We start from the raw sequence: 27547 nt of genomic DNA, 5'->3' as shown, positions 1-27547 counted from the left end.
TAAGGGGTTGGCTCAAGAGAGACCACATATGTTGACCCGGCCTCCACCACCGCTCTGGGCCCAACATGCCTCTATTCAGACACTCTCCTAGGTTATGTGCACCCTCCTTTCCAGCCTAAAACACTAGCTACCTCAGCCTCCTGGCCTAGAAATGGTCTCTTTACCCTTCAAGTATGAGACATGCAGGACTGGGTAGGGACAGGGAGACAGGACAGGTGCTCAGCACTGGGTGATGGTGAGAACTGAAGGCCCCAGGACATACTGTGGACAAACTGGAATCTGGTGCCCAGTCATTCAATAAATATTTCCTGATGAATGAACAGACACTATAGGTGAAATGAGAACTCAGTCTGGCTATGGGAAGGTACTGCCAATTGTGGTCACTCATGTCAGTGAGGTCATATTTATACTTAAATTATGTATGTACCTTGAGGGTTATGATTATCAATGGACATCTTAGACTCATTTTGCTACAGGCGTTATTTAATTACAAAAATAAACATCCAAAAAAATAAAATAAAATAAACATCCAACCTACATAGAGTTTTGCTTATATAGCTTTAAAAAAATGAAACTACCACTCTCGGGCACAAATCCACAGACCCAAAACACAAGGCAGCTAACTGTCCTAGGAATCTCAGAGGATTCCATATCCTGGCCAGTAAGCTCGTGAGTCCCAGAGGCCAGTACAGGAAGGGGAAGTGGGCAGGTATGAATCTGCATATGCACCAGACCCTAAGCAACAATGGAATTTAAGTGCAAAGCTCCTAAGAAAATGATGTGATGAGGGAACAGGGGAAGCTCAAGTCAATGAAAATATTTGCAACTTGATTTCTCCATCTTTCCATAAAAATAACAAACCTGACCAAATCAGAGGCTTCCCCAGTAGGATGAAGGCTCCAAGGGATCCTAGGTAGGGGATTTGACATGGGGTAGAGGATTGATGCCTCTCTTGAGGGCAAAAGTCCATTGAGAAATCAGTAGCTAAACTGTGAAGTTAGCACGAGGAAGTCTGAAGGTCAACGTCCATGTTCTGGTCATAGATGGAAGGGTAAGAGCTTTCTGATTTTTCCCCTTCAGCACGGGTTGCTAGGTCGGCAAGTGTCTATTCAGGGCTCTTAACACAGATTCGGAAAATAAAGGGCAGCGTTCTGCTCTCAACATTAAGGGGTTTGGGGATGTCATACAGTATGGCTAAAGAGCAGAGTCTCCAAAGTACCCAGGACCCCAAACAGGAACACTTGAGCCATTTCCATAATGGACCCCAGGTTACAGAAGAGCAGACTCTTCACGTGTCCCCTTCTCTGTCCATTCCAATTCACCATCCTTTTCTCCAGCCCCTACCACTCACTACCCTCCCACCCCGCATCTTCCTGCTTCCCAGCTTCATTACTTCACTCAGGCGGCCCAAGAAGAAACAGGAGAGAGAATGTGGCACAGGGAAGGGCCTCAACTTGACCAAGGTTTTCCTCGTGATTCCAGGTGCTGCAGGGAACAGCCACGCAGCTGGGTCTGAGGTAGAATTCTCACCATGCTCTGTACTCTCGAGCCCCGCCCCCCACCCAGGACACCCCCTTCAATGGACATGGATGCACAGGGTTGTGCGAAGTGGGGGATTAGGAAATGGGTTCAAGCTGCAAAAACTCTGAGATATCCTGGGGTGGGGGAGATCAGCTCAGCCCCCTGAACTTCAACCACCACCAAGGCAGAGCAAATAGTGAGGACTCTAAGCCATCAGGAAGCTGTTCTCATGCCACAGAACAACATCTCAGCCCCTCAAGGCCGCTGGAGCCACCCAGGCGCTCTCACACTGAGCCACACACTCCTTGCGCCTCTTTCTGTTGCCTTTCCTTCAAGTAGAATTCATTCTTTCTTTCCCTCAGCCTCTCATTCGGATTCTTGCTCTCCAAGCCAGCTGGAAGTAGGTGCTCCCTCCCTTTTCCTTTTCCCAAGGAGGAAACAGGGCAAAGACATCACGTGATTTGCTGAAAGCCACTCCACGTTGCAGAGCCCTGTCCGCACCCCCAGAGCTCCTGAGCAGGGCCCTCAAACACACCACGTGTCCAACCACAGAAGGGGCTGCCTTGTGAGAACACCTGCTTCACACTGAAGATGTCCAAGTCAAAACACAACCAGCCATGTGGCTTGGTGGATAACTCATCTAACTGTTGCTCTCAGAGCAAATGCATGCTAAGCAGCAGCCCTGGCTACTTATCAATGGCACCCTTACATTCAGGGATCTCTTTGGCACAATGTCCCAAGTCTGTGGATTCTGAGATTGAAATGAATTATACCCATCGGGTCTCTAAACACATCTGAGTCCTTAAAACAAGGACTCCCTTTAATGGCCTGGAAAAACAAAAACCTTAATAGGAAGCCAATCAATCATTCATGAGGCTGTCAGGAAAACTTGCTGACTGGCAGAAACATCTCCAGCAAAACTAAGTTGCAGGGCTCCTCTTCCCTTCTCTCAACACACAGGGCTCTGGTATAGGCTTGGATTTGCACCATCTGTGAAATCCTACCTGTGTGTGTTATCTCCTCTTCACAGTATTTGAGGTTCTCAGATTGGCCAAGATCTCCTCCCTGCCTGCACCCATGCCCTGAGATTTTAAACTTGCAAATGGATGAACTATTTCATTAGACAAGACCATACTCATGCCAAGCCTTAAACTCATGGAAAAGCAACCTTAGGAAAAAACAGACTGGCTTCTTGAGTGACCACAGGGCCTATTATCACTCAGGCTGGGCAAGGAACTGGTTCTAACAGTTCCTACTCATCAACAGAAACCTTCCTGCCCCCATCAAGTACCTTTTGATATAGCACGGATAAAAGCAGCCAGGATTAGCAATAAAATAGAAGACCTAAGTAACATGCATCATCAGAATTCACAGTGATCAATACTGTTTCTAGCCTACTACATGGTTGCGTCCGGAGGTTGTGTTTAGCATTCTGCTGGCCATGTGAGGGGAGTCAGAGAACACTCCTCCCTTTACTTTGCACCACAACCACCAGTACAAAGTGTGGTGATTTATCTGAAGCCAGGGTTCCCTTCACAGAGCCCAGTGCTGCTGCTTCCCCCTCCACTGCCAAGCCCAGCAGAGAATGTGGCACTGAGTACCTCCCACAGGTCACAGCCCCAGTGCCTTTGGGTGTGGGTGGGAGGTCAACACGGACAAGGGCCCCAGAAGCAGTATGAAGTCCTACTTGAGTGCCTACAAACTGCTCAGCACTGAGGAGGGGAGGAGAAAGGACAGAAAGGGCACGCAGCTGCCCACCAGTCCCATGGCAACTCTTGGTTGCACCTACACGGGAAAAATCTTGAGCTTGTCGCTAAGTATGTACATGAAGTTGCTCCTGTGAGAGGCTGACACCCAGGAGAGGGACATCCAGAACACCAAAAACAAAAGGCAGCCTTTGTGCTAAAATATCTATAAAAGACTGACAGCCTCAGGCTGGGGAAGGAGACCCAGGGGGTGGTGGAGACAGCTGGGGAAAGACCCCAAGGGCGGTATTCCACATCCACACTAGGCCCTAACAGTTCAGAGGTGGGAACTAGCTGTGCAACAGGTTCTGGGAACAGGGACCAGAAAGCCAAAGAGAAGCCTTAGAGAAGTTTTTCCTGGCCTTTCCTTGCACAGCAATTTGGGAGATATAAATATAATTCTGTAACTACATTTTCTTCGAGCAGAAAAAGAATTCCCGTCGTAACAAAACCCCCCTTTTCTAGAAAATCCAACCACTACTCCTTATGAGCACAGGGACTGTTTTAATGCAGATGGCTGACCACTCCTTTGTGAAGATTTTGGGTTCTGAAGCTCGGGGGGCGGGGCGGCTGGGCAATGTAATGAAAGCAATCCTCAAATATTCTCTGGGCCAGAATTTGTCCCTGTTGTTTATCTTTAGGACCATTTTTGACCTTCCCTTAAAGTCCTTCCTCAGTTGTCAAACCTCAAAGGGTTAAGTAGTTTTTTAGTACAGTCACCTACCAAAATCCAGTTTTAGATCTTAAGGTAAAAATATTCATCCCAATATTTATAAGCAGCAATGTCCACAATAGCCAAACTGTTGAAGGAGCTTCGGTGTCCATCGACAGATAAATGGATCAAGAAGATGTGGTCTATATGTACAATGGAATAGTCATCAGCCATCAGAAAGGATGCATACCTACCATTTGCTTTGATGTGGAACTGGAGGGTATTATGCTGAGTGAAGTAAGTCAATCGGACTTACTTAAGTATTATATTCACTATAGCTTATATTCACCCATATGGGGAATATAAAAAATAGTGAAAGGGAATAAAGGGGAAAGGAGAAAAAATGAGTGGGAAATATCAGAGAGGGAGACAGAACATGAGAAACTCCTAACTCTGGGAAGTGAACAAGGGGTAATGGAAGGAGAGGTGGGTGGGGAGATGGGGTGACTGGGTGATGGGCACTGAGGGGGGCACTTGACAGGATGAACACTGGGTGTTATACTGTATGTTGGCAAATTGAACTCCAATAAAAAAAATAAACGCAAAAAGTATTCTCTGTGCCCAGGGCAAGGGAAGACAGACTTCCTGGGAGTTGCCAGTTCTCTTCCTCAAGGATACAGAAATCACACTGTCTTAGTTCATCTCTCAGAGACCTCTGGTGGCAGCTCACAAGCCACCCCTGCACGTGCAGAGCCCAACTCAAGGTTCGATCCCAGACCTCGAGGCCATGCCCGGAGCCAAATCCAAGAGTTGGATGCTTAACCAACTAAGCTACCCAGGCACCCCAGATGTTCTTTCTTTAATCCCATTCTCTTTTCGCTTCATTTCCTTGCTGTCTTGGACTGTCCATGCCACCAAGATATGGATCTTTTCAAATCCTCACTTGTGATTTAATAAAGCTTAAAGATTAGCTTAGGATTTGGAAAAACCTTTTAAATAATAAAACAGACAAACTGGCTGGCTTGTGAGGTACTGAATTCTCAAGGTAACACATACCTACTGAAACAAATCTTGAGGAATGTGATTCTTTACAGCAAATTGTTCACACCTGCCTGCCTACCCACATCTCACCTGTCTCAACCTTATTTTATCAAGTCTAGGATCAAAGGATTCCATCCAGGAAATGTAGTTCCTGTCCACCTTCTCTAAAATAGCTCCTCTAAATATGCTAGGGAAGAGAGGTAAATACCATTCACCCACTTAGCATGTACAGTGGTGTTCAGTATGTGCAGAGTTGTGCAACCATCACCCAAATCAATGTCAGAACACTGTCAAAACCTCAGGAAGCAGCCCCGGGCCCACTCTCTACCCCTTGCACCTCACACACTTGCTAGTCTACTCTGGCTCTCTCTATATGCCCTAATTCTGGCCTTTCGTCCAGATGCAATCCCAGGCTCTCCTCACTCTGCTTTCAGCGTAACATTTCCGAGATTTACCCACACTGTGGTACACTCACATACTCGTTTCCATTCTGTGGCTGAACAGCAGAGGATTTCCTTTGTGGGACACACCACTTTTGTTTATCCATTTTTCAGTTGATAGACATTGGTGTTTGTTGCCACTTTTTGGCCATTATGAGTAAATACCAATATTCACATGTGGGGCTTTGTGTGGACATGTTTTAATGTCTCTTGGGTTATAAACAGCTTTGTGAAGCTTGAAGTAAAAGGGACTATCAGAGCCTATCAAAATCTGTTCCGTCAAAAGATGAGACCTGGCCTACTGGTTCAGGAAAAATTCCCATCAAGCTATATTTGGTGACTTTTTAAAGCAGCCAGGCTAGAATAGAAATCCCCTAACTCTAAGGTGTTTTATCAGACAAACTAAATACCCCTCCTTTTATTTCACGTTTATCAAATGTTTAACTTGTCATACTCCTTCCCAGTAAACAAACGCATTTGACTTTCCCAATTCCTAGAAATACTAAACATTACATTTTACTTGCTTAGAGAGATTTTGAAAAATCCAACCACACCTTAACAGAGAATGCAAAAAAACAAAAAAAAATAAAAAAAAATAAAATAAAATAAAAAAAACAGAGAATGCAATTTGGGGATTTCAACAGGACTATTCAGGCAATTCTTTGGTTTGTGGTTCTTGCATCTGATCTCAAATCAGAGTTCAAATGGGCTGTGTGAAGAGTGTGCTTTCCCTAACCACTCACATCCTTTTGCATGATGACATCCTTCCTACTTTTTTAAGATTTTATTTTATTCATGAGAGACCCAGAGAGAAAGAACGAGAGGCAGAGATATAGGCAGAGGAAGAAGCAGACTCCATGCAGTAAGCCTGATATGGGACTTGATCCTGGGACTTCAGGATCATACTCTGGGCCAAAGGCAGATGCTCAACCACTGAGCTACCCAGGCATCCCCCTACTCTTTCCTTAAGCTGTAAAGACCTGCTTCTTTTAAAAGGTGCTGAAAACAAAGTCACACACAAACATGCAGATAGGTGTTTATTAGCAGCTTTATTCATAGCTGCCAAACCTGGGAGTGAACAAGATGTCCTTTGGCACAGGGACGGACAGACTGTGGCACCTCCACACAATACTAGTCAGCTCTAAAAGCAAGTGAGCCAGCAAGCCATGAAAAGACACAGAGGAAATTTAAATGCCTACTACTAAATCAGAGGAGCCAATGTGCAAAAGGCTACAGTCCTGTATAATTTCAAATATGTGACATCTTGGAGGAGTCAAAGCTTTGGAAACCATCAAGATGATCAGTGGTTGTGAGGGGCTGGGAGCGGGGAAGTGTAAACAGGCAGGGCACAGAGGGCTTTCAGGCAGTGAAACTACTGTTAGGGACCATAATGAGGGGTATAGGCCATTCATTATCTACATCTGTCCACAGGATGTACAGGATCAAGCATGAACCCTAACATGAACTATGCATTTGGGGTGATTATTATGTGTCTGTAGGTTCATCCATTGTAACAGACCACTCTGGTGGGGAATGTAGATAATGAGGAAAGAGATGCAGGCAGGTGGGGAAGGGGCATACAGGAAATCTCTGCACCATCTTCTTGGTTTTGCTGTGAATCCAAAACTGCTCTAAAAAATTATTTTTTTAAACAGATTTTATTTGACAGAGAGAGAGCACAAGCAGGAAGAGCAGAGACAGGAGGAGAAGCAGGCTCCCCCTTGAGCAGGGAGCCCGATGTGGGACTCGATCCCAGGAACCTGAGATCATGACTTGAGTCAAAGGCAGATGCTAAAATGACTGAACAACCCAAGCGCCCGGCCATTCCTTTGAAGAATGTCTCACAAGCTACTTCACCCCATGTGATGTCCATGTTGGCTAAGGGACAAGGATGTTAGGGCCTGAGGTCTTTGTCAGTTTGCATCAAGATAATCTCTGAGTAGAACTAGGGGGTCTGAATGGGGCTTAGGGGGCTGGCTTTCTGCTGATGGTTAGGACGGGCACTGGACACATTCAGGGCAGGGCCCAGCCAGTCCCTGCTTCCCCTCGGCACTCCAAAATAAAGGTGTTGGACCAAAGCCATCTCGGGATCCTTGCAGCTGTCAATGTTAGACTGTCTTCTATCCTCACCACACCTGTGACAGGTACCAGGGAATCTGGGGGAGACACAGGTTCTGGCCACCGACCAGGGCAGAGGAGCGAGGTCCACAACGATCTCACACTGACGATAGACTGTCTTCACCACTCCAGCTCCCAAGTTCACCTGCCACAGGCTCCTGAGGAAAAAGCCACAGCACCCTGGCCATGGTCTCCATCACTGTCCCATGAGAGACAAGGTCCATCATCCGGCCAGCCATCTGCCTCCGCAGCAACACTGCAGTCGCTCCCAGCACACCTTGCATTCATGTGGTCTTCACCTAAACTTGTGTGACTTATTCCCATCCCAGCAATTCTCTGGGGCACACCTTCATTATGAGAGACACTTGGGGAATCCATGCTGTTCACCCAACATATCACCACCTGCCATGTGCCAAGATAGAAATCTTTGCCATTGAGGGAAAGGCCTGGAACAGTTCAACCTCCTACCACTGTACCCTGCCTACCTTCCGGCTTCACCAGCAACCCAGCTCCCTTCCTCCCCTTCTCTAACAGGAATATCTGCCTTCTCTGGGAGGGAAACTTAGACACCTAGGGGGCGGGCTCCAGCCCCCAGCTGCACAGCCAGACTCACCTCCGCCTATTATCACCTTGCTCCTTCCCGTACTGTGCCCCCTGCCACCTCCAAACTGCCTCCTCCAGCCCGCATTTTAACATCTGGAGACCCTTTACCCTAAAGCAAATACAGACACCACCTCCTCCCTGGCCACACAGAGGATGGACTGGGGAGTGGAAGAAATGTGGTCAAGAACCAAGATCAATTCAGAGGCCACAGCTGGGAGCCACATGAACACCATGACCCTGAACTCAGGCAGCGGGATGGGAATCGGAGCTCCGCAACGCATCTGCAAGTTGTGACCTATAGGATGTGCTCTTATTCTGACTCAGCTGAGAAGATAAATAAAATCTTTTTTAAAAGTGTTGACAGAGAGAGAAAACAGGCATGCGCACAAGCAGGGGGAGCATCAGGGAGAGGGAGAAGCAGGCTCCCCAGGGAGCAGAGTGCCCAACACAGGGCTTGATCCAAGGACCCTGGGAACATGGCCTGAGCTGAAGGCAGACGCTTAACCCACGGAGCTTCCCAGGCACCCTGAAAGAGAATACTTTAAATAAATGGATAGGCCAGGGAGATGAGTATTTTAGGCAGAAGATTCTTTAGGCAGCATCTAGTTAATATTGCACAAACACCTGTCTAACTTGGAGAATTTAAAGGATTGTCGTCATCTCAAGGGCAGAAACTGACCCCCGGGGCATTCCCGTAGCTCCCCTCTTATGCCCACCCAGAAGCTCCAAGCTACATACAGATGGGGTACACCAGGCACGAGAGACGTGCTAAGAAGAGGGAAAGGCAAAGGCTGTTTCTGCCAACACCGCCCTGGCTCTGCACGTCACAGATGCACATGGGGATGGAGCATGGTCAGATGCTCACCTGTTCCATGACCATCCAAGCTGCACCCCGACATCCAGTGCGGCAGCTCAGACGGCCTCTCCGCAGACCTCCAGCTATGCAGCAGCCATGACCACTTCCCATTGGATGGAGCACATTAATGCACTCGAGCTCACAGCCCAGTGGGAGGGCAGCTGGAGGCCCGGCTCTGCATCAGGCTGGGGGACAAAGGCACAGAAGAGCTGCAAGGCCCTGCAATGGGCAAGCAGGACTGGTTCCAGCACCACCTGGGACATGTAAGGGTGGTGGCCACGCTGCTCGAGGCCTCAGGGCTCAGCAGGGGAAACAAGCAAGCCTGCCCTTCATACATATTTTCCTAGCGGGGAGCCACGACGTAAGGGGGACCAAAAAAAAAAAAAAAAAGCCTAGAAACTGAAGAATGGCATAAATGTGAGAGTTACAAAGATGAAAGATCATTCTGGGCTCTGAGGTGGAGCACTGGGAGGCCGTCCTTAGATGCCCAGGCCTGCCTTGAGCACTGCAGGCTGCTCCATGCTGCTACATTCTCCCCTCACCCCCCCTGCTTAGGACCCCTGGTCCAACACGGATCTCACATTCCACCTGCCTCAGAAAGGATGCATGACCCCCACCACCTTCCCGGTTCTTCTTCTTCTACCGGATCTTAAATGCTAAATTTACACAGGGTTTGATCTGCAAACTTTCCTCCTCCCCAGCTGTCTCTCCCAAGAGGACATCAGCCATTCCCATCTATAGGTCAACCCCTTCTCTACTCCATCCACTCAGCCTGACAGCTCGACTTAGATGTCAGGGGAGGCTGGGGTGGGGATTGTGAAACAGTTCGCAAATAAGCTCATTTTCTTCTCCCTTCTACCTTCCCTGGTCTCAGCATACAACCTCCTCCCACATGGTTTCTGAAGCCAGAACCATAGGGGTCATCTATTCTAGGGAGACAGTAAGCCGAAGTCATCAAAAGCACAACGTTTGGAATCAGGGGTCCAGGCTGACAGCTCCCTGTGGTTTCACTGCCAAACCTGTTTAGTCAGTACTACAGTGATGAGTAATACCTGCACATCCCTGATGATCTCAAGAAATACTCCTTGTTCCCATCATGCATATCAAAGTAGGGACATATTTTTGAGATACAGAAAATGTGCCTTTTTACATTTCTCTTAAACAGTATTCTCCAACTCAAAGCATTAATTTGTCTCAGGAGGATTAGGATTTTTATAGTAAAGGTAAAGACAAAGGGCTGAAGTCCAAGTTTTGACCGTCAAAATAAGATTTCTGAGTTCCTAGCATGGCATCGGTCTTCAAATCCTGCCTGCTAGTTTGGGGAAAGAGATTTTTTATGGTTAAGTTTCCAACAGAAATCAAGAGCCAGGTCTGAGGAGTGTGGACACGAGCTTCACCATAAACCACGGACAGAAAGAAGTCAGGATATGAGGTGAAGGAAGTCCCACCTGTTGAGGGGAAGCAGGAGAGGCAGACTGGGGAAAGGGCACAAAGGAAGCAAGGGAACCATGTGGTCTTATTCCCAATTTGGGCCTTTTATACACCCCCCCACCTCCCGGCTTAGGGGACCCAATGGACCAACCTGAAGAGGAGGCCAAGCCTCAAGGGGGAAGTCCAAATTCAGCTCCAGCATCCTTGGTTCAACACCGACAGCACCACTAATATCACTGGAGCAAGCAACCACCGACGCTGCTCACCCACAGGATGAGGCTGAGGGCCAACGGGAAGCAGAATTCACTTGCTGCTTCTCAGTGTTTCAAAACGTCTCCTAGAGGACTTTGGGGGTAAACCAGCTATGCTCAAAGATCCTCAAATGAGAAACCCCATGATGCCTTGTGAAAAGTCATTTTGGTAACTGACTTCCATAGCAATAAAAACATCTTTGATTAGTCCGAAGAACTAACAACTGCGTCAGCAGCCCAACTTACAAAGAAGGAAAAGCTGGAAGCCAGGCACAGACACTACCACTTAGCTCTGTGACCTGGATGGGGCCTAAAACACACCTCCAGTGGCATCACACCAAACCGTGATCATCTGTGACCCTAGCACAGGGGAGAAACACTTCAGTATTTTGGTTGACACATCATCCACCATTACCACAAGAATCTAGGATCCCTGGGTGGCGCAGCGGTTTGGCGCCTGCCTTTGGCCCAGGGCGCAATCCTGGAGACCCAGGATCGAATCCCACATCGGGCTCCCGGTGCATGGAGCCTGCTTCTCCCTCTGCCTGTGTCTCTGCCCCTCTCTCTCTCTCTCTCTCTCTCTCTCTCTCTCTGTGACTATCATAAATAAATAAAAATTTTAAAAAAAAAAGAATCTATTAGCAAACATCTATCAATGCAGTACCCAAAGATTTATGTCTCAGGAGACAGCCATGGCCTCCTCCCCTGGTTGGTCAAGGTCTACACTCCCAGCTAACTCCCTAACAGATGCCACAGTTCATGGGGCTACATTCTAAGCCTAGAACATATTCAGAAGGCCATCAGAATGAGGAACTGCTGCATGGGGAACGCTGGCCAGACCAGGAGAGTTAGCTGGGAGGACTAAGTGGGCATTCCCCAAGCAGGCTGCTCTGGCAGCTGCTCCAGGAGAGGAGCTCCAAGGTGGGCCTGATGGCAGACAGACGCCCACCCACCTCTACAAGTTTCCAACTGCAGAATGGCTGCCTCCCGAAGGGACAAGAAGTTTCTGGCTCAGACTGGGTGTCACAACTCTAGAGATGCTGAAAAAAGAACCCCCGATAGATTTGACCTCCAATGTCAAAAAAGGAAAGCCTTAGTCATCCTGTGCATTTAATAAACACATACTCTGCAAAATAAAATTTAAGGGGCTCTACAAATTGGGAAATAAAACGAATCAAGTTGTGGCAATGACAACCTCACACAAAAAGAAGAAAAATCTCTACTTTGGATTGCTGCGCTAGAGCTCCGATACATCAGGTAATTACAACCGATCAATATGTACAGTGACAAATGAACAAAGCTCCTAGAGCCCTGTGACCCAGTAGGGAAGGACACCTGGAGTGGGGACATACTGACCCCTAACATCTGGACTGGAGGTTGGTTCTATATGTTCAAACCAACGCAGCTAGATTCTAAATGTTCATGCATCTATAGGAATATGTCCTCCATCATGTCAGCGAGGAAGTTAGAGGAGCAACTACTCCCGGCTGGTAGAGGTGGCTTATCAGAGTCATCCCAAGGGTCCCACCCCTACTCTCTCTTGGTGCAAGACACTTTCTGAAAGGACATCTCATAATTCTAAGTATGAAAGTTAATTCCCTAACAAACAAAAGGACATCTTTTTAAAAGGTCATGGATCATGAAGCGTTTTATTCTCTATTTTTGGGAATACAGAGAACCTGAATAATTTGTCATTTTTTGGCTATCAGAGCCACTCCCCTGACTTCCAATCTCATTGATCTGTGAATGAGGGCTGGGGCCAGGCAGGCTCAGGAAGCATCTGCTTTAAGCCTGTCCACTGCAGCTCTAAAGGATGTGCCCACAGAGCTTGCCCTTGGGCCTGCCACCTCGCCTGCAGGCTTTCCACAGCAGTCCTCCTGTGACTCTGCTGCTGACACACCAGGTAGGGGGTTTCAGTGCCATTCTTGATGCTGCTCCACATGGACAAGCACCTGGAAGTGTTTCATGAATATTAGCATCTGAGCGTTACTGATAACTCAGGCTCTGCGGGCGAGTCCTGGGCCTTCCCGCAGGGTTCTCACAAGCAGCCACGCAGAAGAGGCCCGATATTCACTGCAGCTGGAGGGTCCTCTGGTCCTCTGTCCTCTAACAGGCTTTCAAATTCTGTATCTTCTTTCCTTGATCGAAACCCACTTTCAGATCCTTAATTCATGCTGAGATGTCAAGAGCAACCAAGCGGGACTTAACAAGTGGAGAGATTGTAAACCCTTATGACAGACCCTTGTGAGCACCAGTTTGAATCCCATAGACTGGATATTCCTCTATTTCACAAGTTTCCTAAACACCAGTGCAAAGATTTTGTTCCTTTCTGAATAACTTTAAAAAAAAAAAGGCTTTGAAAAAATTTTTTTTTCTAAAAGGATAATTTTGTTCTACCTTTGAGATTCTGACTCAGGGTAAGGGGAGGCAGGGGGGTGGGGGGGCAGTGGTTCCCTGCAGGATCCTGATACAGAGCTGCTTATAGGAACCTGTGCTTATTCCACCACATGGGACAGGACTCCACCCAGTCAGATACTAGGACTCCGTTCTACCTCTTTCCATGGTAAAGGGTCTCCCTGAGGTTTTTTTTTTTTTTTTCTTCCTGAGGTTTTAAGCCAAAGCAACGTCCATTGCTATATACTTATTGCTGATGTAATCAAAGAAAAATCTAGAAAAAAACAAAGAACAAAAACCCCAGTACTCTAACTCAGTGTAGGAAAAGGACACTGGGGATGCTTGGGTGGCTCAGCAGTTTAGCGCCTGCCTTCAGCCCAGGGTGTGATCCTGGAGTCCCAGAATCGAATCCCACATCGGGCTCCTTACATGGAGCCTACTTCTCCTCCCTCTCTATCTCTGCCTCTGTCTCTCATGAATAAATAAATATTTTTTAAAAAGAAAAGAAAAAGGACACTGATGCAGGACAGCAGTCATGCACTCTCAATCATGTGTCCAGGATGGGAATGGGCAGCAGTGAGCCAGCCACTTTCTCGTGTCTTCTTTCCTTCATGACACACAGCCAGTGGCAAGGGGACCACTCTTCCTCCATGGATCCAGAACTAGTTTACAGATACTGACTTCAGATGCTGCCCCAGACACTAGACTCCTCCATCTTCTCTGAACATGCACTCTGGTCAGTAAGGAAAACCATGACCATATGCGGTTATGATCTGTTTCTGTTGTCGGCCTGCACCACACAGGCAGCGGTACCTGGCAGGCTGGCACTCAACGGCCTATTAAACCATCACATAATTGTTTGCTTCCTGCAGGATTGTGTACTTCCCGATGCTTCAGCTTCCAAATGGCATCGCCAAAGGGCATCAGTGTCCACCTTCTAACACAAAGGGCTGCTCTTAGCACCCAGAGCCCAATTTCAGTCTCAAGGCAACACTGAAAGTCTTCGGTTCCCTGTGCATGAGAATCAAGAAGTTGAAACAATGCCACTGAAAAGGTCTACTTCCTCTAGAAAGACTGGCAACCACCCATAAACTTCTGCAATCCTCATTTCAAACATGACTCTGCAAGAAGAGGCCGAAAGGACTCTTGCTACCACATGGAAAGGCCATCATTTGCTCGGCCCTGAAGGTACCATACGGTTGCCTGCAGGTACTCTGTGAAGGGACTCACACTCAGCTTTGAATTCTCCTGTGGCTCTGTTCTTGTCTGGACGCTAGGGTAATCCTATCATTATCCCTTTAACTCTCTTCCTCCTCCTTACCTGAAAGGCTACTAAGTGTCCTCGAGAGGCGGGGGAGGGGCTTTTTAATTATGGATTCTCATTTCCACACTGATGCCCTAAAACGCCTTCAAATTCTCTACAAACACTTCATACTTCTAGGAACACAAATCTACCAAGATACCCTCTTTGGACCCGAGCAAGATTTATAAATTAGATTCCTTATCCCCCCTGAACACAGGCTTGCTGCTCCCAAGGAGTTCCTCCCCATCTCAGGGAAGGCTCCCACCCACGAGAGTGTTTCACTCTCCCCCTGCCATGGGTGGGCCCGCCTGTGCTCCCCCCATCCTGATCCCAGGTAACAGTCGTCCTATCTTTCACTATTAGTCACAGTTTTGCAACACAGCAGAGCCAGATGGAAATGCATGTGCTCAATTACCTTGGCTACCTGAGCAAATAAAATTTAATGTGCAGTGTTTCCACTCTTTCAGAAAAATGACATGAACAACTCAAAATAAAGGGATCGGACCTGGCTAACCCAGTAAGATGTCCCAACTCCACCACCAAAGCAAGGAGACTGCACGTCCAGTCTCACTTGGGACCTTAAACATTTTTGAGCCATGAAGGGAAAGGTCTACCCTGTGGCTTTCACGGTGTCCTGAGGACCAGAGTCTGCTCTGTTCTGGAAAACCATCTGCACTAGTCAGGAGGCACTGTCAGAGGAGGAAGGCAGGCTTCTCAGCTACGGCAGGGGGCTTCAGGGCAAACTGACCAAGCCTGGCTTCTGGCTTCATCTGTTTACCATTTCCATGACCTTGGAGGGTTAGTCAACATCCTCAAGTCTCCATCCTCACCCACATGGTGGGGATTTACTGATCTCACTTGGAAAAATGCATTAATATGTTGATTCTTTCTATTCTTCCTTCAACACCAATTGTATCACCAGCAAATGCTGGTGATGCAAGAATACATCATCACACTGTGCCACAGCGTCTCGCTCTCAGTAAGTAATTCCCTGTCACTCATTTTATAGAGGTCACTTACAACAGACAAGTTACATCCACAAGAACCTAAGCACTCAGGAGATATTCCCAGCCTCAGAAACATGGATAAAGAAGAGATTATGAAACAGGACCCAGTAGGGGAAAATGTTCAACATTCTTCACATTCTACTTTCTTTTCTAGTAAGCTCTGAAATGTCTCCGTGCTCCAGGAGAGCATTTCCCAAAGAGTGTCATCAGTCCCTTGAGATAATTCCTGCAAACAGTGTTGTTCTACTCTACGTAGGATTTGTGAACCCAGCCTAATGCATCCCCACCCTGGAGACTCAGAATACATGTCAACCTCACTGCTCTGAGCAGTTCCATGTAAAGTCATCTTGCACTGGATTAATGCAGCATTTCCCAAACCTGTTTGATCATTTTTATCGCTCTGTTAATACCATGCATGCTGTTTTCCCAAAGTTGACCCCAGCCTTCACAGGCCTCCAGTCTGGCCCCAAACTGTCCAGTCCATTGCCTCCTCTAGACCCACTCACTATGTAGGTTAAACTCCTCTGGGTGCTGACCTCCTGTCTTTAATCCTTTGAGATCTAATTCCCAGAACACACAATTCACTATTTTGAAGTATACAATGCAAAGTGTTTTAAGTAAATTTGTTTTCTTGTACATCCATCACCACAATCAATTTTAGAACATTTTCATCTCTTCTCTTCCCTCGCCCAAAAAACCCATAAGCAATCACTACCCATTTCACCTCTAACCTCAAGGCCTAGACAAATAATAACCTGCCCTTTCTAGGTTTGCTTGTTTTGGACATTCATGTAAACAGACACACATCTGTGGTCTTGTGTCTGGCTTCTTTCACTCAGTGGATTTGCAAGGTTCATTCATGTGGTAAGCCGGTGTCAGGACTCTGTTCCTATCAAGGCCAAATAACACTCTACAGATATACCACATTTCATTCATCCATTCATCAGCTGATGGATAGTTAGTTTCACCTTTTGGCCATGAGAAGTGATGCTATTATGATGTCTGTATTTAAGCTTCTCCATGAATAGCTCGTCATTTCTCTCGGGTATGTGTCTAAGAGTGGAAGTGCTGAGTCATGCATTAACTGTGCTCAACCCACCGAGAAACTGCCAAAGCATTTTCTAAAACAGCCACACATTTCACATTCCCACTGGGCAGCCTATGAAGATTTCTAATTTCTCTACATCCTCACCAACACTTGTCATTATGTCCTTGTGATTAGACCTCCCAACGGGAGTGAAGCAGTAAGTCACTGTGGTTCTGTGATCCTGTCCTTGACACCCACTTCTGAGGTAACGATCCCTCTCATTCCAGCCACCCAGATGCCTTCTGCTCACTATGTAGCCTACAAATTTATCAACATCCAGCTTAAATTCTACAGTTTTCTTGGACCACCTGTGACTGTCAAGGCTCCAAACTCAATTCTAATGACCCCATGGCATGATTTTTAGTCACACTTCCTGTAGTTACAGGTGTTTTGGCCTACTAGGTCTCCTCTCTCCCATCACATTGTGTGTTCTGTCAGAGTCAGGGAATGTTCTCACATTTCTCAGTGTTCCTTCAGCAAGGAACCTATTGAATAACTGATACCATACAAATGTCTGCAGATGCAATTTTAATGCAGGAGCTGAGGCTGAGGCAGGTAAAACGGAAAGAGTGGGCATTCTGGATGTTGGGCTGGGAGGATCTAGAAATAAAGAAGCAGTGGAGATTAGTCTCCTCTCTTATAGGGAAATATGGGTTCTTGTGCAGAGGCTGGAACTCATGAATGTGAGGCTTCATAGGATTTAATTTTTTTTTTTTTAAGATTTTACTTATTTGAGAGATAGAGAGCAAGAGAGTGAGTGGGAGAGAGCGAGAGCATGCACAAGGGGCAGAAGGACAGGGATAGAGAATCCTAAGCAGGCTCCGTGCTGAGAGTGGATGGAACCTGATTCAGGGCCCAATTTCATGACCCTGAGATCATGGCCTGAGCTGAAACCAAGAGTCAGACACTTAACTGAGCCACCCAGGCACCCCTAACCTTTTTCTTCACTGTGAATCTCCATTTATGGTCAAATCTAGCTTTGGTGAATTCAAAAGGGGTTGGGACAGTGACCCATCATTGGCTGTCCTTGTGTTTCCTCCTTCTCTCCTCCAGTGTGGCAAGACTCTGCAGCAGCTCTCAGGATAAGGATGATGGTCTGCACCTAACACTTTGAACTTTGACAGGATTCCTCCCACCCACTCAGACCATCAAGTTGGAGGGTCCCTGATGCAAGCCACATCAAGAAAGAAAACCTAGGGACGCCTGGGTGGCTCAGAGGTTGAGTGTCTGCCTTTGGCTCAGGGCACAATCCTAGAGTCCCAGGATCGAGTCCCACATCAGGCTCCCTGAATGGAGCCTGCTCCTCCCTCTAGCCTGTGTCTCTGCCTCTCTGTCTCTCTCATGAACAAAAAAATCTTTAAGAAGAAAAGAAAAAAAAGAAAAAAGAAAACAAGAACACCTATATGGTCAACTAATTGTCAACAAAGCAGGAAAGAATATCCAATGGAAAAGAGTTTCTTCAACAAATGGTGTTGGGAAAATTGGGCAGCCATGTGCACAAGAATGAAACTGGACCATTCTCTTACACCAGACACAAAGATACACTCAAAATGGCCAAAAGACCTAAATGTGAGACAGGAAACCATCAGAATCCTAGAAAACACAGGCAGCAACCTCTTTGATCTCGGGCACAGTAACTTCTTACAGGACACATCTATGAAGGCAAGGGAAACAAAAGCAAACATGAACTATTGGGACCCCTTCGAGCTAAAAAGCTTCTGCACAGTGAAGGAAACAGTCAACAAAACTAAAAAGCAGCCTATAGAATGGGAGGAGATATTTACAAAGGACACATCTGATAAAGGGCTAGTATCCAAAAATCTATAACAAACTTATCAAGCTCAATACCCAAAACACAATCCAGTTAAGAAATGGGCAGAAGACATGAATAGATATTTTTCCAAAGATGACATCCAGATGGCGAACAGACACATGAGAAGATGCTTAACATCACTATCAGGGAAATATATATCAAAGCCACAATGAGATATGACCTCACACCTGTCAGAATGGCTAAAATGACACCACAGGACACAACAGATGTTGGTGAAGATATGGAGAAAGGAGAACCCTCTTGCACCGCTGGTGAAAATGCAAGCTGGTACAGCCACTCTGGAAAACAGTGTGGAGGGGTTCCTCAAGAAGTTAAAAATAGAGCTACCCCACACATGTAACAAGAAAGTGGTCTGTGGATCAACATTTTAGAAACTACAAATATAGGTTTGAATTAAACACTCAAGTGAGTCTCAAAAAAAAAAAAAAAATAGAGCTACCCTATGACCCAGCAACTGCACTACTAGGTATTTACCCAAAGAATACAAAAATATAGATCCAACCTTTTGGATGGTGCACATGCACCATGACATTTATAGCAGCATTATCAACAATCACCAACCACGGAAAGGGCCCAAGTGTCCAATGACTGATGAATGGATAAAGAAAATGTGGTATAAATGCATATGCATACACACACACACACACACACACACACACATCCAAAGGAAAATTACTCAGCCATCAAAAAGAATAAAATTTTATTATTTGCAATGACATGGATGGAGCTAAACAAAATAAGTCAGAAAGACAAATACCATGTGATTATGTGATTTTATTTATGTGGAATTTAAGAAACAAAACAGCTGAACATATGTGAAGTGGAACAAAAAAAAAAAAAAAAAAGAGGGAAACAAACCTTAAGAGACTCCTAACAATAAAGAACAAACAGGGTTGATGGAAGGAGGTGGGTGCAGGATGGGCTAGATGAGCAATGGGCACTAAGGAGGATGCTTGTTGTGATGAGCACAGGGTGTTATATGGAACTGAAGAATCACTAAATTCCACTCTTAAAACCAATATTACGCTAAATAGTAACTTACTAGAATTTAAATAAAAACTTGAAAGAAAAAAAAGAAAATCAAATCCCCAGTGAATCGAGAGGAAGAACTGCTGAATCCACAGCCAAGTGAGCCCCAGTCTCCCAAGACTAGAAGTCGTTAACTTTGGTTTCCTACACCCTTTATTTCACCAGCTGTTACAGAGATTCAGATGCAAACACACTGTGCTAGGCCATGGCTATGTGAATCACACAATTATTTCAACAACTACTGATGAGTCATGGAAAAGCACAACACACTCTTCAAGTATTGTTAAATGAATTTGTTCCAACGTCTGAATTGACAGAGAAGCTCCATACTCAAAATACAGCAAAAACTTTCCTTGCATCTGACCAATGGGTCTTCTTCCCTGTACAACAAAGATTCTGCAGGGGCTTCCAATGCGTCTCTCAGATCAGTAACAGAAACCCTGAGCTGCTGACACCTGGACATTCAAAAATAGCTCTCTCCTATGGCCACTTGTGCTGGTCTTACACTTCTAATGAACATTCATGAGCAAAAACTGCCTACGAATTTCAGCAAAATTATTTGGCTACACCTTAAGACTCGCTGAGTAAAATGAGTATAAACCGTAAAACAAAACCTAAAGGAAGCAATTCCTGGTCCAATTTTAACATCCAAGCCCTTTAATTGTCAAATTCATAGCTTTTGGGACACCTGGGTGGCTCAGCAGTTGAGAGTCTGCCTTTGGCTCAGGGCGTGACCCCGGGGTCCTGGGATTGAGTCCTGCATCGGGCTCCCTGCATGGAGCCTGCTTCTCCCTCTGCCTATGTCTCTGGCTCTCTGTCTTTCTCATGGATGAATAATAAAATCTCAAAAAAAATTCATAACCCTAGGGTAAGACTGTATCACCACCACTGTGTACCACCATATCCCCTTCCTTCTAATGGGTGTGAACAAGGACCCAAGCAAGTGAAATAACCCAAGGGTAGAATAACCATAAATCCAGTTTCAGGCATGGAAGGGAAGAATGGAGGCCTTTAGGTGAGAGAATCTAAGGTGCAGATAAAGCTGGAGACTGGGAGATTTTCAAAACCACAGGGACCATAACAAGTCTTCAGTAAAAACAAAAACAACCCAGCAACTTCTAATACTTCTAAGTGCTGCTGGGTAGGAGAGATGAATGGGATGAAAAACAATGATCAATGACATTCATCAAAAGACAAATCAAAGAGCTGCTAGAACTTTTAGCACGGTAGGAAGTCATGAGAACCAACCCACACTCACCTGTTTTTGTGTGTGTGTGTGTGTGTGTGTGTGTGTGTGTGTGTTTTAAAGATTTATTTTAGAGAGAGAAAGAGAGCACATGCATGTGCTTGAGTGAGGAGAAGGGCAGAGGGAGATAATCTCTAGCAGACACAGCAGTGAGCAGAGCCTGACTTCACAACTCATGAGATCATGACCTGAGCCAAAATCAAGAGCCGAGCACTCAAATGACTGAGCGACCCAGGTGCCCCTTCCCTTCTGTTTCAAAATCATAAAGAAACTATCCTCCAGAGGAAGGAAGGTAGTTGAAGACTCAGCTTAAATGATTCTCCCCAAAGCCTGAGAGCCTGTTCAGACCCCAGGTCTCTCTCCACTGTGCCATATACTTGCCCTCCCACAGTAATACATTAGTGAAGCTATGTACTAAAACCTGAAGCACACTACAACCCATGCTTCTGTGTACACGACCTGACCTTGAACCATGATTTCGGTCAGGAGGTTTATATCAATAAGTTATCAAGCTAAGTGACTTCTGTTCAAAGCCCTGAAGTAGATTAATACCGTATGTGCTCGCTCTTAAGGTATTAGAGACGTCAAAGTTGGGGACCATGTTAGCCCCTAGTCTCCTACCACCCTTGGAGAAATAAAATGGTTACAGATCATTTCTATTTGTTGAATTGCTCGTTCTCCAATCATGGCTCATTTTGAAAGTGGTCCATATATGTCCATAAGGAAGCAGAACTTTCTATATACTGAGTTTTACAACCAGCAAACAAATCAGTAAACAAGTCTATAGTGCAGCCTCCCTTGGTGGAAACTTTCATTGGGCTGAAAATTAGACTCTGAAATCCACTGAAACACAGACTGTCTTAAATGGGATTCTCCTCTCATTAAGTTAGCCAAGCAGCCCTCCTCCCTGCAAAGGACTTTCCTAAGTGTGCTGCTCACTCCATAAGCTGTTCTTTGAAAATGGCAAGATTAGATTTAGTTGAAAAGATCCAGCATGTTGGTGTTAACGGGAATATGCATTTCTGCCAAATTTTTGGTGAAACTATCTTTCCCCACCTTATATCTGAATAGTTCAAGACCATCATCAGTGTGGTGATTAGTTTTATGTGCCAACTTAGCGAGGCCAAAGTACCAGACATTTGATCATGCACTAGTCATGATAGTACTGGTAAAGATGTATTTTAGATGAGATAAGCATTTCAATCAGTAGACTTTAAAAAAAAAAAAAAAAAACCTCATTACCCTTCATAATATGGGTGGGCCTCAACCAATCAGATGAATGTCCCAAGAAGGGGAAAAAAATGACCTTCCCCCAAGAGAGAAGCATGACAACAGACTAGCCTCAGACTTGAAACACAACATCAACTCTTCTGTGGGTCTCCAGTCTGCCAGCCTACCCTGATTTTGGACTTGCCAAGCCTCCACAACTATATGAGACCGTTCCTTAAAAGAACCCCACCTGGGCTCCCCAAACACATACACAATTCCTCCCTCCCCCTGCTACTGGTTCTATTTCCCTGCAGAACCCTAATATAATCGCCTAGCCCATTTTCCAATGAAACAGACCTGTACACCCATCTGTCAGAGCTAGCAAAAACAAAACCACCCTGCAAAACTGAGGGGATTTATTTAAGTCCCTAAAGAACTCTTAAACCAAACAAAAAACCCAAAGCCACTATGCATAACTACTATTTTGAAATTCCTATTTCAAATGCCTCATCTATCTCAGAATCCTGGTTCTTTCAAAGGGAGCAAGCCTTGGGATCTATGAAATGAACGGTGATACTAGAAAATCAATTTTTTACATCAGGAAGGGAGGAAAGAAATCCAAAAGGCAGTCAAGGAGAGAGGAAATCAAAGGCATTCATTTATTTTATTGCTCAGAAAACAAACGGTCTTAGAAGCCACTGTTTGGGGCAGCCCAGGTGACTCAGCGGTTTAGCACCGCCTTCAGCCCAGGGCCTGATCCTGGAGACCTGGGATGGAGTCCCACATCAGCCTCCTTGCATGGAGCCTGCTTCTCCTTCTGCCTGTGTCTTGCCCCTCTCTGCATCTCTCATGAATTAAAAAAAAAAAAAAAAAGCAGTAGCCACTGTTCTTCAAACATAGGTTCAGGTTCACAAGAACAAGATGAATGTGAGAGGAAATGCAGAAGAAATAGAACCTGGGCTAGTTCTATTCCCATTACCTTTACTCAACCACTGGGCAAAAGCAGCCAAGGAAGGTTGAAACTTCCCTTTCTGCCCTCTGACTACACAAAAAGACTTCCAGGCTGAGGTTACTCTTACCTGGCCATCTGTTTGTAGGCTTCTTCTGCCACAGCAAAGATGTGGGGGTCCATGTCCCCCATGTTTTGGCCACTGTAGGCATAGATGACATCTTGACCATAGATTGGCAACTGTTCATATGGATTAATGGCAACGAGCACGATACCTGCAAACAGATAACATAGTCAGATTCCGACTGCAAGATGGCCACCTGGCATCACCTTTTCAAGGCCCTTGTTTATATAAATCAAAACTAAACAAAGTGAAACTAAATCAAGACTTGACTTGATAGTGCTAGGCTCCGGTAGAAAAAAGAAAGACAGGCCTCTAAATACCCTAGAGCGTGGAATAGGTACATGTACCCAAATGCTCAACAGATTACACTCAAAATACATGTAAAACATTGCACAATCCAATCTTGTCTCAGCCAGTTATTAACTGTGGGACTCTGGCAAATTACTTAACCTCTAAGTGCCACAGTTTCCTGGACTATAAAATCAGGAATAGTAATTACCTTTACCTGCTTGTCTTGAAGATAATGATTAATGAAGAACTCTTAGACCATCATTTTACATAGTAAGCACTGAGTGTTAGGTTTTTATTAGCTCACATCACTTTATACCATGTATTCTCTTTTACTTTTTTAAAGAAAATTTTGTATCCTCAAAAGTATACATCACAACGATGGGCTCAAAAAATACATGTTGAAGAGTCAGCAAATCATCTGCCCTTTCAGAACTGTTATGGAGGGCAAGGTTAATATTTGAGAATGTAAAGAGAAAAATGAATTTCAATCTTCCAATAAATTCATGCCTTTTTGTTTCCCCTAAGAGCACATTCTGGATCTCAAGAGAACCACTGATAAGGGGAAAGAAAAGAAAGAAAGAAAGACAGAAAGAAAAGAAAGAAAGAAAGAAAAAAAAAGAGGTGTGCGTTTTGCCAGTCACATGGGGATGAGGAAACAGGAATGCAAAGGTCATTGCCAAGATGGAAGATCTCTTAAACAGTGTTTCCCTCGGTGTTTGAAAAGGTACACAAGTCAGGAAAATAAGAGAAACCACAAAATGGGAAAAATATTTGCAAAAAACATATCTGATACAGATAAAGGACTAATTTGCAAAATACATGAAAAGAACTCTTAAAACTCAACACTAAGAAAATGAACCACCTAATTGAAAAACGGGCAAAAGATCTAGACAGAGACCTCCCCTAAGATCAACAGATGGGTACCAAGTACATCATATATCAGGGAAGTACAAATTAACACCGTAAGGAGATACCACCAAACACCTATTAAAAATGGCCAAAACCCAGGACACAGACAACACCAAATGATGGTGAGGATGTGTAACAATGGAAAGTTTCCATCGCTGGTGGAATGCAAAATGGTATAGCCACTTGGGCAGTTTCTTACAAAACATACACTTCCCATAGGATTCGGTTTCACACTCCTTAGTATTTATCCAGAGGGGCTGAAACCTTATATCCACACTAACACCTGCACATGGATGTTCACAGCAGTTTTGACAACTGCCAAAACTTAGGAGCAACTAAAAGGTCCCTTAATATGTGAATCAAACTGTGATACATGCAGATAATGGAATGTCAGTGTTATAAAAAGTGGCTTATCAAGGTATGAAAAGACATGGCGGAAACTTAAATGTATATGACTACATGGGAGAAGCCAATCTGGAAAGGCTGTGTGATCCCAAACTCTACGATAGTCCACAAAAGGTAAAATGACAAAGACAGTAGAAAAAAATCAGTGGTTGCCAGGGCCCAGGGGGAGGGAGGAATGCCTACAAAGAGCCAAGGGGACGTGAAGGCCATGAAACCACTGTTAGGGTACCACAAGAGCAGATACATGTCATTACACATTTGTTCAAACCCATGGAACGTGCAGCACCAAGACTGAGCCCTAATGGAAACTAGAGATTCTGGTGGTGTGTTACTATAGGTTTGCCAATTTTAACAAACGTACCACTCTTGAACAGAATGTTAACAGGTAAGGCTGAGCATGTGTGGGCAAAGTGGGTGTCATATGGGAGAGCTCTATCTTCCATTCAATTTTGTTGTGAACCTAAGTTGTTTTTAAAAAGTCTATTTAAAAGGGGGAAAAAATAGTCTGGAATACTTGGAATAATCTGGTTTATTACATTTCAGGCTAAGGGAGGGAAAGGACACCTACCAAGTCTTCAAATGGAAGCTCGCCTGAAAAGACAACCTGGCCCAAAAGAGAAGTCTCCAAACTCTGATTAATCCCACCTAAGGTTGGGATCCCTGGGTGGCGCAGCGGTTTGGCGCCTGCCTTTGGCCCAGGGCGCGATCCTGGAGACCCGGGATCGAATCCCACATCAGGCTCCCGGTGCATGGAGCCTGCTTCTCCCTCTGCCTATGTCTCTGCCTCTCTCTCTCTGTCTCTCTGTGACTATCATAAATAAATAAAAATTAAAAAAAAAATTAAAAAAAAAAAATCCCACCTAAGGTTAATGACTGGGGAGAAGTCTGTTAAAAACAGCCTCACATGCTGTGCTGGCTGAGAGAGTTGCATAAAAGCCTAATTCCTGTAGCATTCAATTTTAGATATTCTAAGGTCACACGTTTTCCTGAAATGTCTCAGCGACTTCCAGAGCAGAAAGGAATGCTTCCTGAGGACTCCGTACTCTGTGCTATGTTGGTCACTCTGAACAGCTGAAGCCAGAAGAGCCAAGGTGCATTTAGAGAAATATGTACAGACAGCAGGACCTCTTTCCAAAGGGGTGACTTCAAAAAGTGAAGCTCATGGTGGTTTATTCCTTTCTCCCAAAAAGGGAGATTTTTCAAAAAAAAAAAAAAAGTTTTGAAAAAGCCCAACTTATTCAAGCCTCTGATAACTGATGGTCTTTATCAAATAAAATTCCCACTAGTAATTGAGTTGAAGGAGTTTTTAGGAAAGGACTTCTCAAGCACTGAAGTCTAGTAGAAAAGCTCACTGGAACTTAGCAGCCAGCCAACCAACTCCAAACCAAAATAGAATATCACAGTGAAAAGAACTCTGGTCCTGAGGCCTCTCTTGTGATAACAGATAAGACCAAGGCTCTGAAGCAAGGCAGGGACAATTCCCACAAAGCAGCCCACGGCCTGACTGCTCAGCCAGATTCTGAAATGGTTTGCTCCTCAGACAATGATTTACAGGGTTCTGGTTTTCACTGTAGCATTTCATACTCAAAAACAGAATGAGGGAAATTGAGAAGTTTCAAGAAAAACAAAAACAAAAACAATTTCAGGACTTTTTAATTAATTTTTAAAAAGGATTCTATTTATTTATTCATGAGAGACAGAAAGAGACAGAGAGAGACAGACGCACAGAGACACCGGCAGAGGGAGAAGCAGGATCCATGCAGCCCAATGCGGGACTCGATCCTGGGACTTCAAGACCATGCCCTGGGCTGAAGGCAGGCAGTAAACCACTGAGCCACCCAGGGATCCCCAGGACTTTTTAGTTTAAAATATGTTTTCTGCTCATGTATTGGACAAATATTCATCATGCCCCATGTTTGTGCAGGCAAAGGAGAGCACCAAAGACAGCACTTTCTTGGGTTCACAACAGAAGCCAGCCAGGCATCCATTTCCAGAAGCGTGCTCTGTGAGAGGGGCAGATGCCCAAGCTAGGACCCTGGGCTGCATTAACTGCTCTCCTACAGACCCCAGGACTGTGCCCAAACCAGCCAGGGCACATGGCATGCTCCACTTCTGTCCTGGTTGAGCTGAGATTAACACCCATCAGCCCACAGAGATGGAGGGCAGCCTAATTAAGCCACATTCTCTAATTGCAAACCTTTCAAGGGTCTCAGATGAGAGGTACTCAGAAGAATGCTAGTAGGATTCCTAACCATTAGAGTTCAGCGTGTCAAGTCTGAAGATTTTAAGTACTTTCAAACACATGCAGCCCATAGACACACACCACTTACCACAGTAAGTGTAGATATGATTCGACTCCAAGAAACGGACCTTTAAATTATGCAAAACTGCAGGCTCATGTAGGTAACTAAGGGCAGTTAGGTCATTTTCTCCCACCAAAATATCTGGATTCCGCAAAAAAGGCAGCTGGTTGCTTTGGACATCGATGGGGTATTCCCGAATCTAAAGAAAGGCAAGTAATAGACACAAAAAGGCAGAATTATGAACCATTTCACCTGTATTCAACGTCCTGTCGTGTTGGCAAGAATCACCGCCCTCACAAGATTGTGAGTGATGAAGACCAATAAACTGTTTTAAAGAAGGGCCAAACAAAAACACTTGTGTTGCCCCAAGTGACCAGCCCAGGTGGAAAACTTGCCTGTGACATCATCCCAGTGTATCGCCATCACATGAGTGAGGGGCCGAGAGATTCAGGAAGCACAACAAGGTTTAACAACGTGTTCTGCTGGTGGGTCTTTGAATCCGGTGGCAGTGGGAGTACTGCGCCTTCTCCCATGCAGCAAACCTCCTTTGCCCCCATTTAAAGCTGTTGCTTTCTTCCTCTGCCCTCATCAACCCATCCATTCACTTTTTATTGGAATCGCCTTGCAACTGACTGCTTCACATAAATGCCCTAAGCTGTACAGATTCTTCAACAAGTGGACTACATGCTACTGGAGGGAAATTATTTTACTTTGATCTAACATGTAACAGAAGGTGGTGTTATGTGTGTGTATGTGTGTGTGTAATCAGGAAGAGTTGGCTGCAAGGTGTGATCCTCGT

The 27547-nt window shown here is 45.3% G+C and overlaps 1 protein-coding gene across 2 annotated transcripts in view; it reads right to left on the bottom strand.

The window, feature by feature from the left end:
- The window catches only part of MYO5B (myosin VB), a 334661-nt gene that overhangs the window by 145105 nt on the left and 162009 nt on the right, over positions 1–27547 (bottom strand). For both annotated transcript variants that reach the window (XM_025429624.3, XM_049111936.1), the window contains exons 3-4: positions 26776–26947; positions 22847–22991 (exon numbers count right to left, since the gene is read on the bottom strand). In XM_025429624.3, coding sequence (XP_025285409.1) covers positions 22847–22991; positions 26776–26947 — 317 coding nt within the window. The remainder of the gene's footprint in view (positions 1–22846; positions 22992–26775; positions 26948–27547) is intronic.

The sequence above is a fragment of the Canis lupus genome, chromosome 7 (genome assembly GCF_003254725.2).
Source record: "Canis lupus dingo isolate Sandy chromosome 7, ASM325472v2, whole genome shotgun sequence".
Classification (NCBI taxonomy): domain Eukaryota; kingdom Metazoa; phylum Chordata; class Mammalia; order Carnivora; family Canidae; genus Canis; species Canis lupus.
This window is presented reverse-complemented; position numbering and strand designations above follow the sequence as displayed.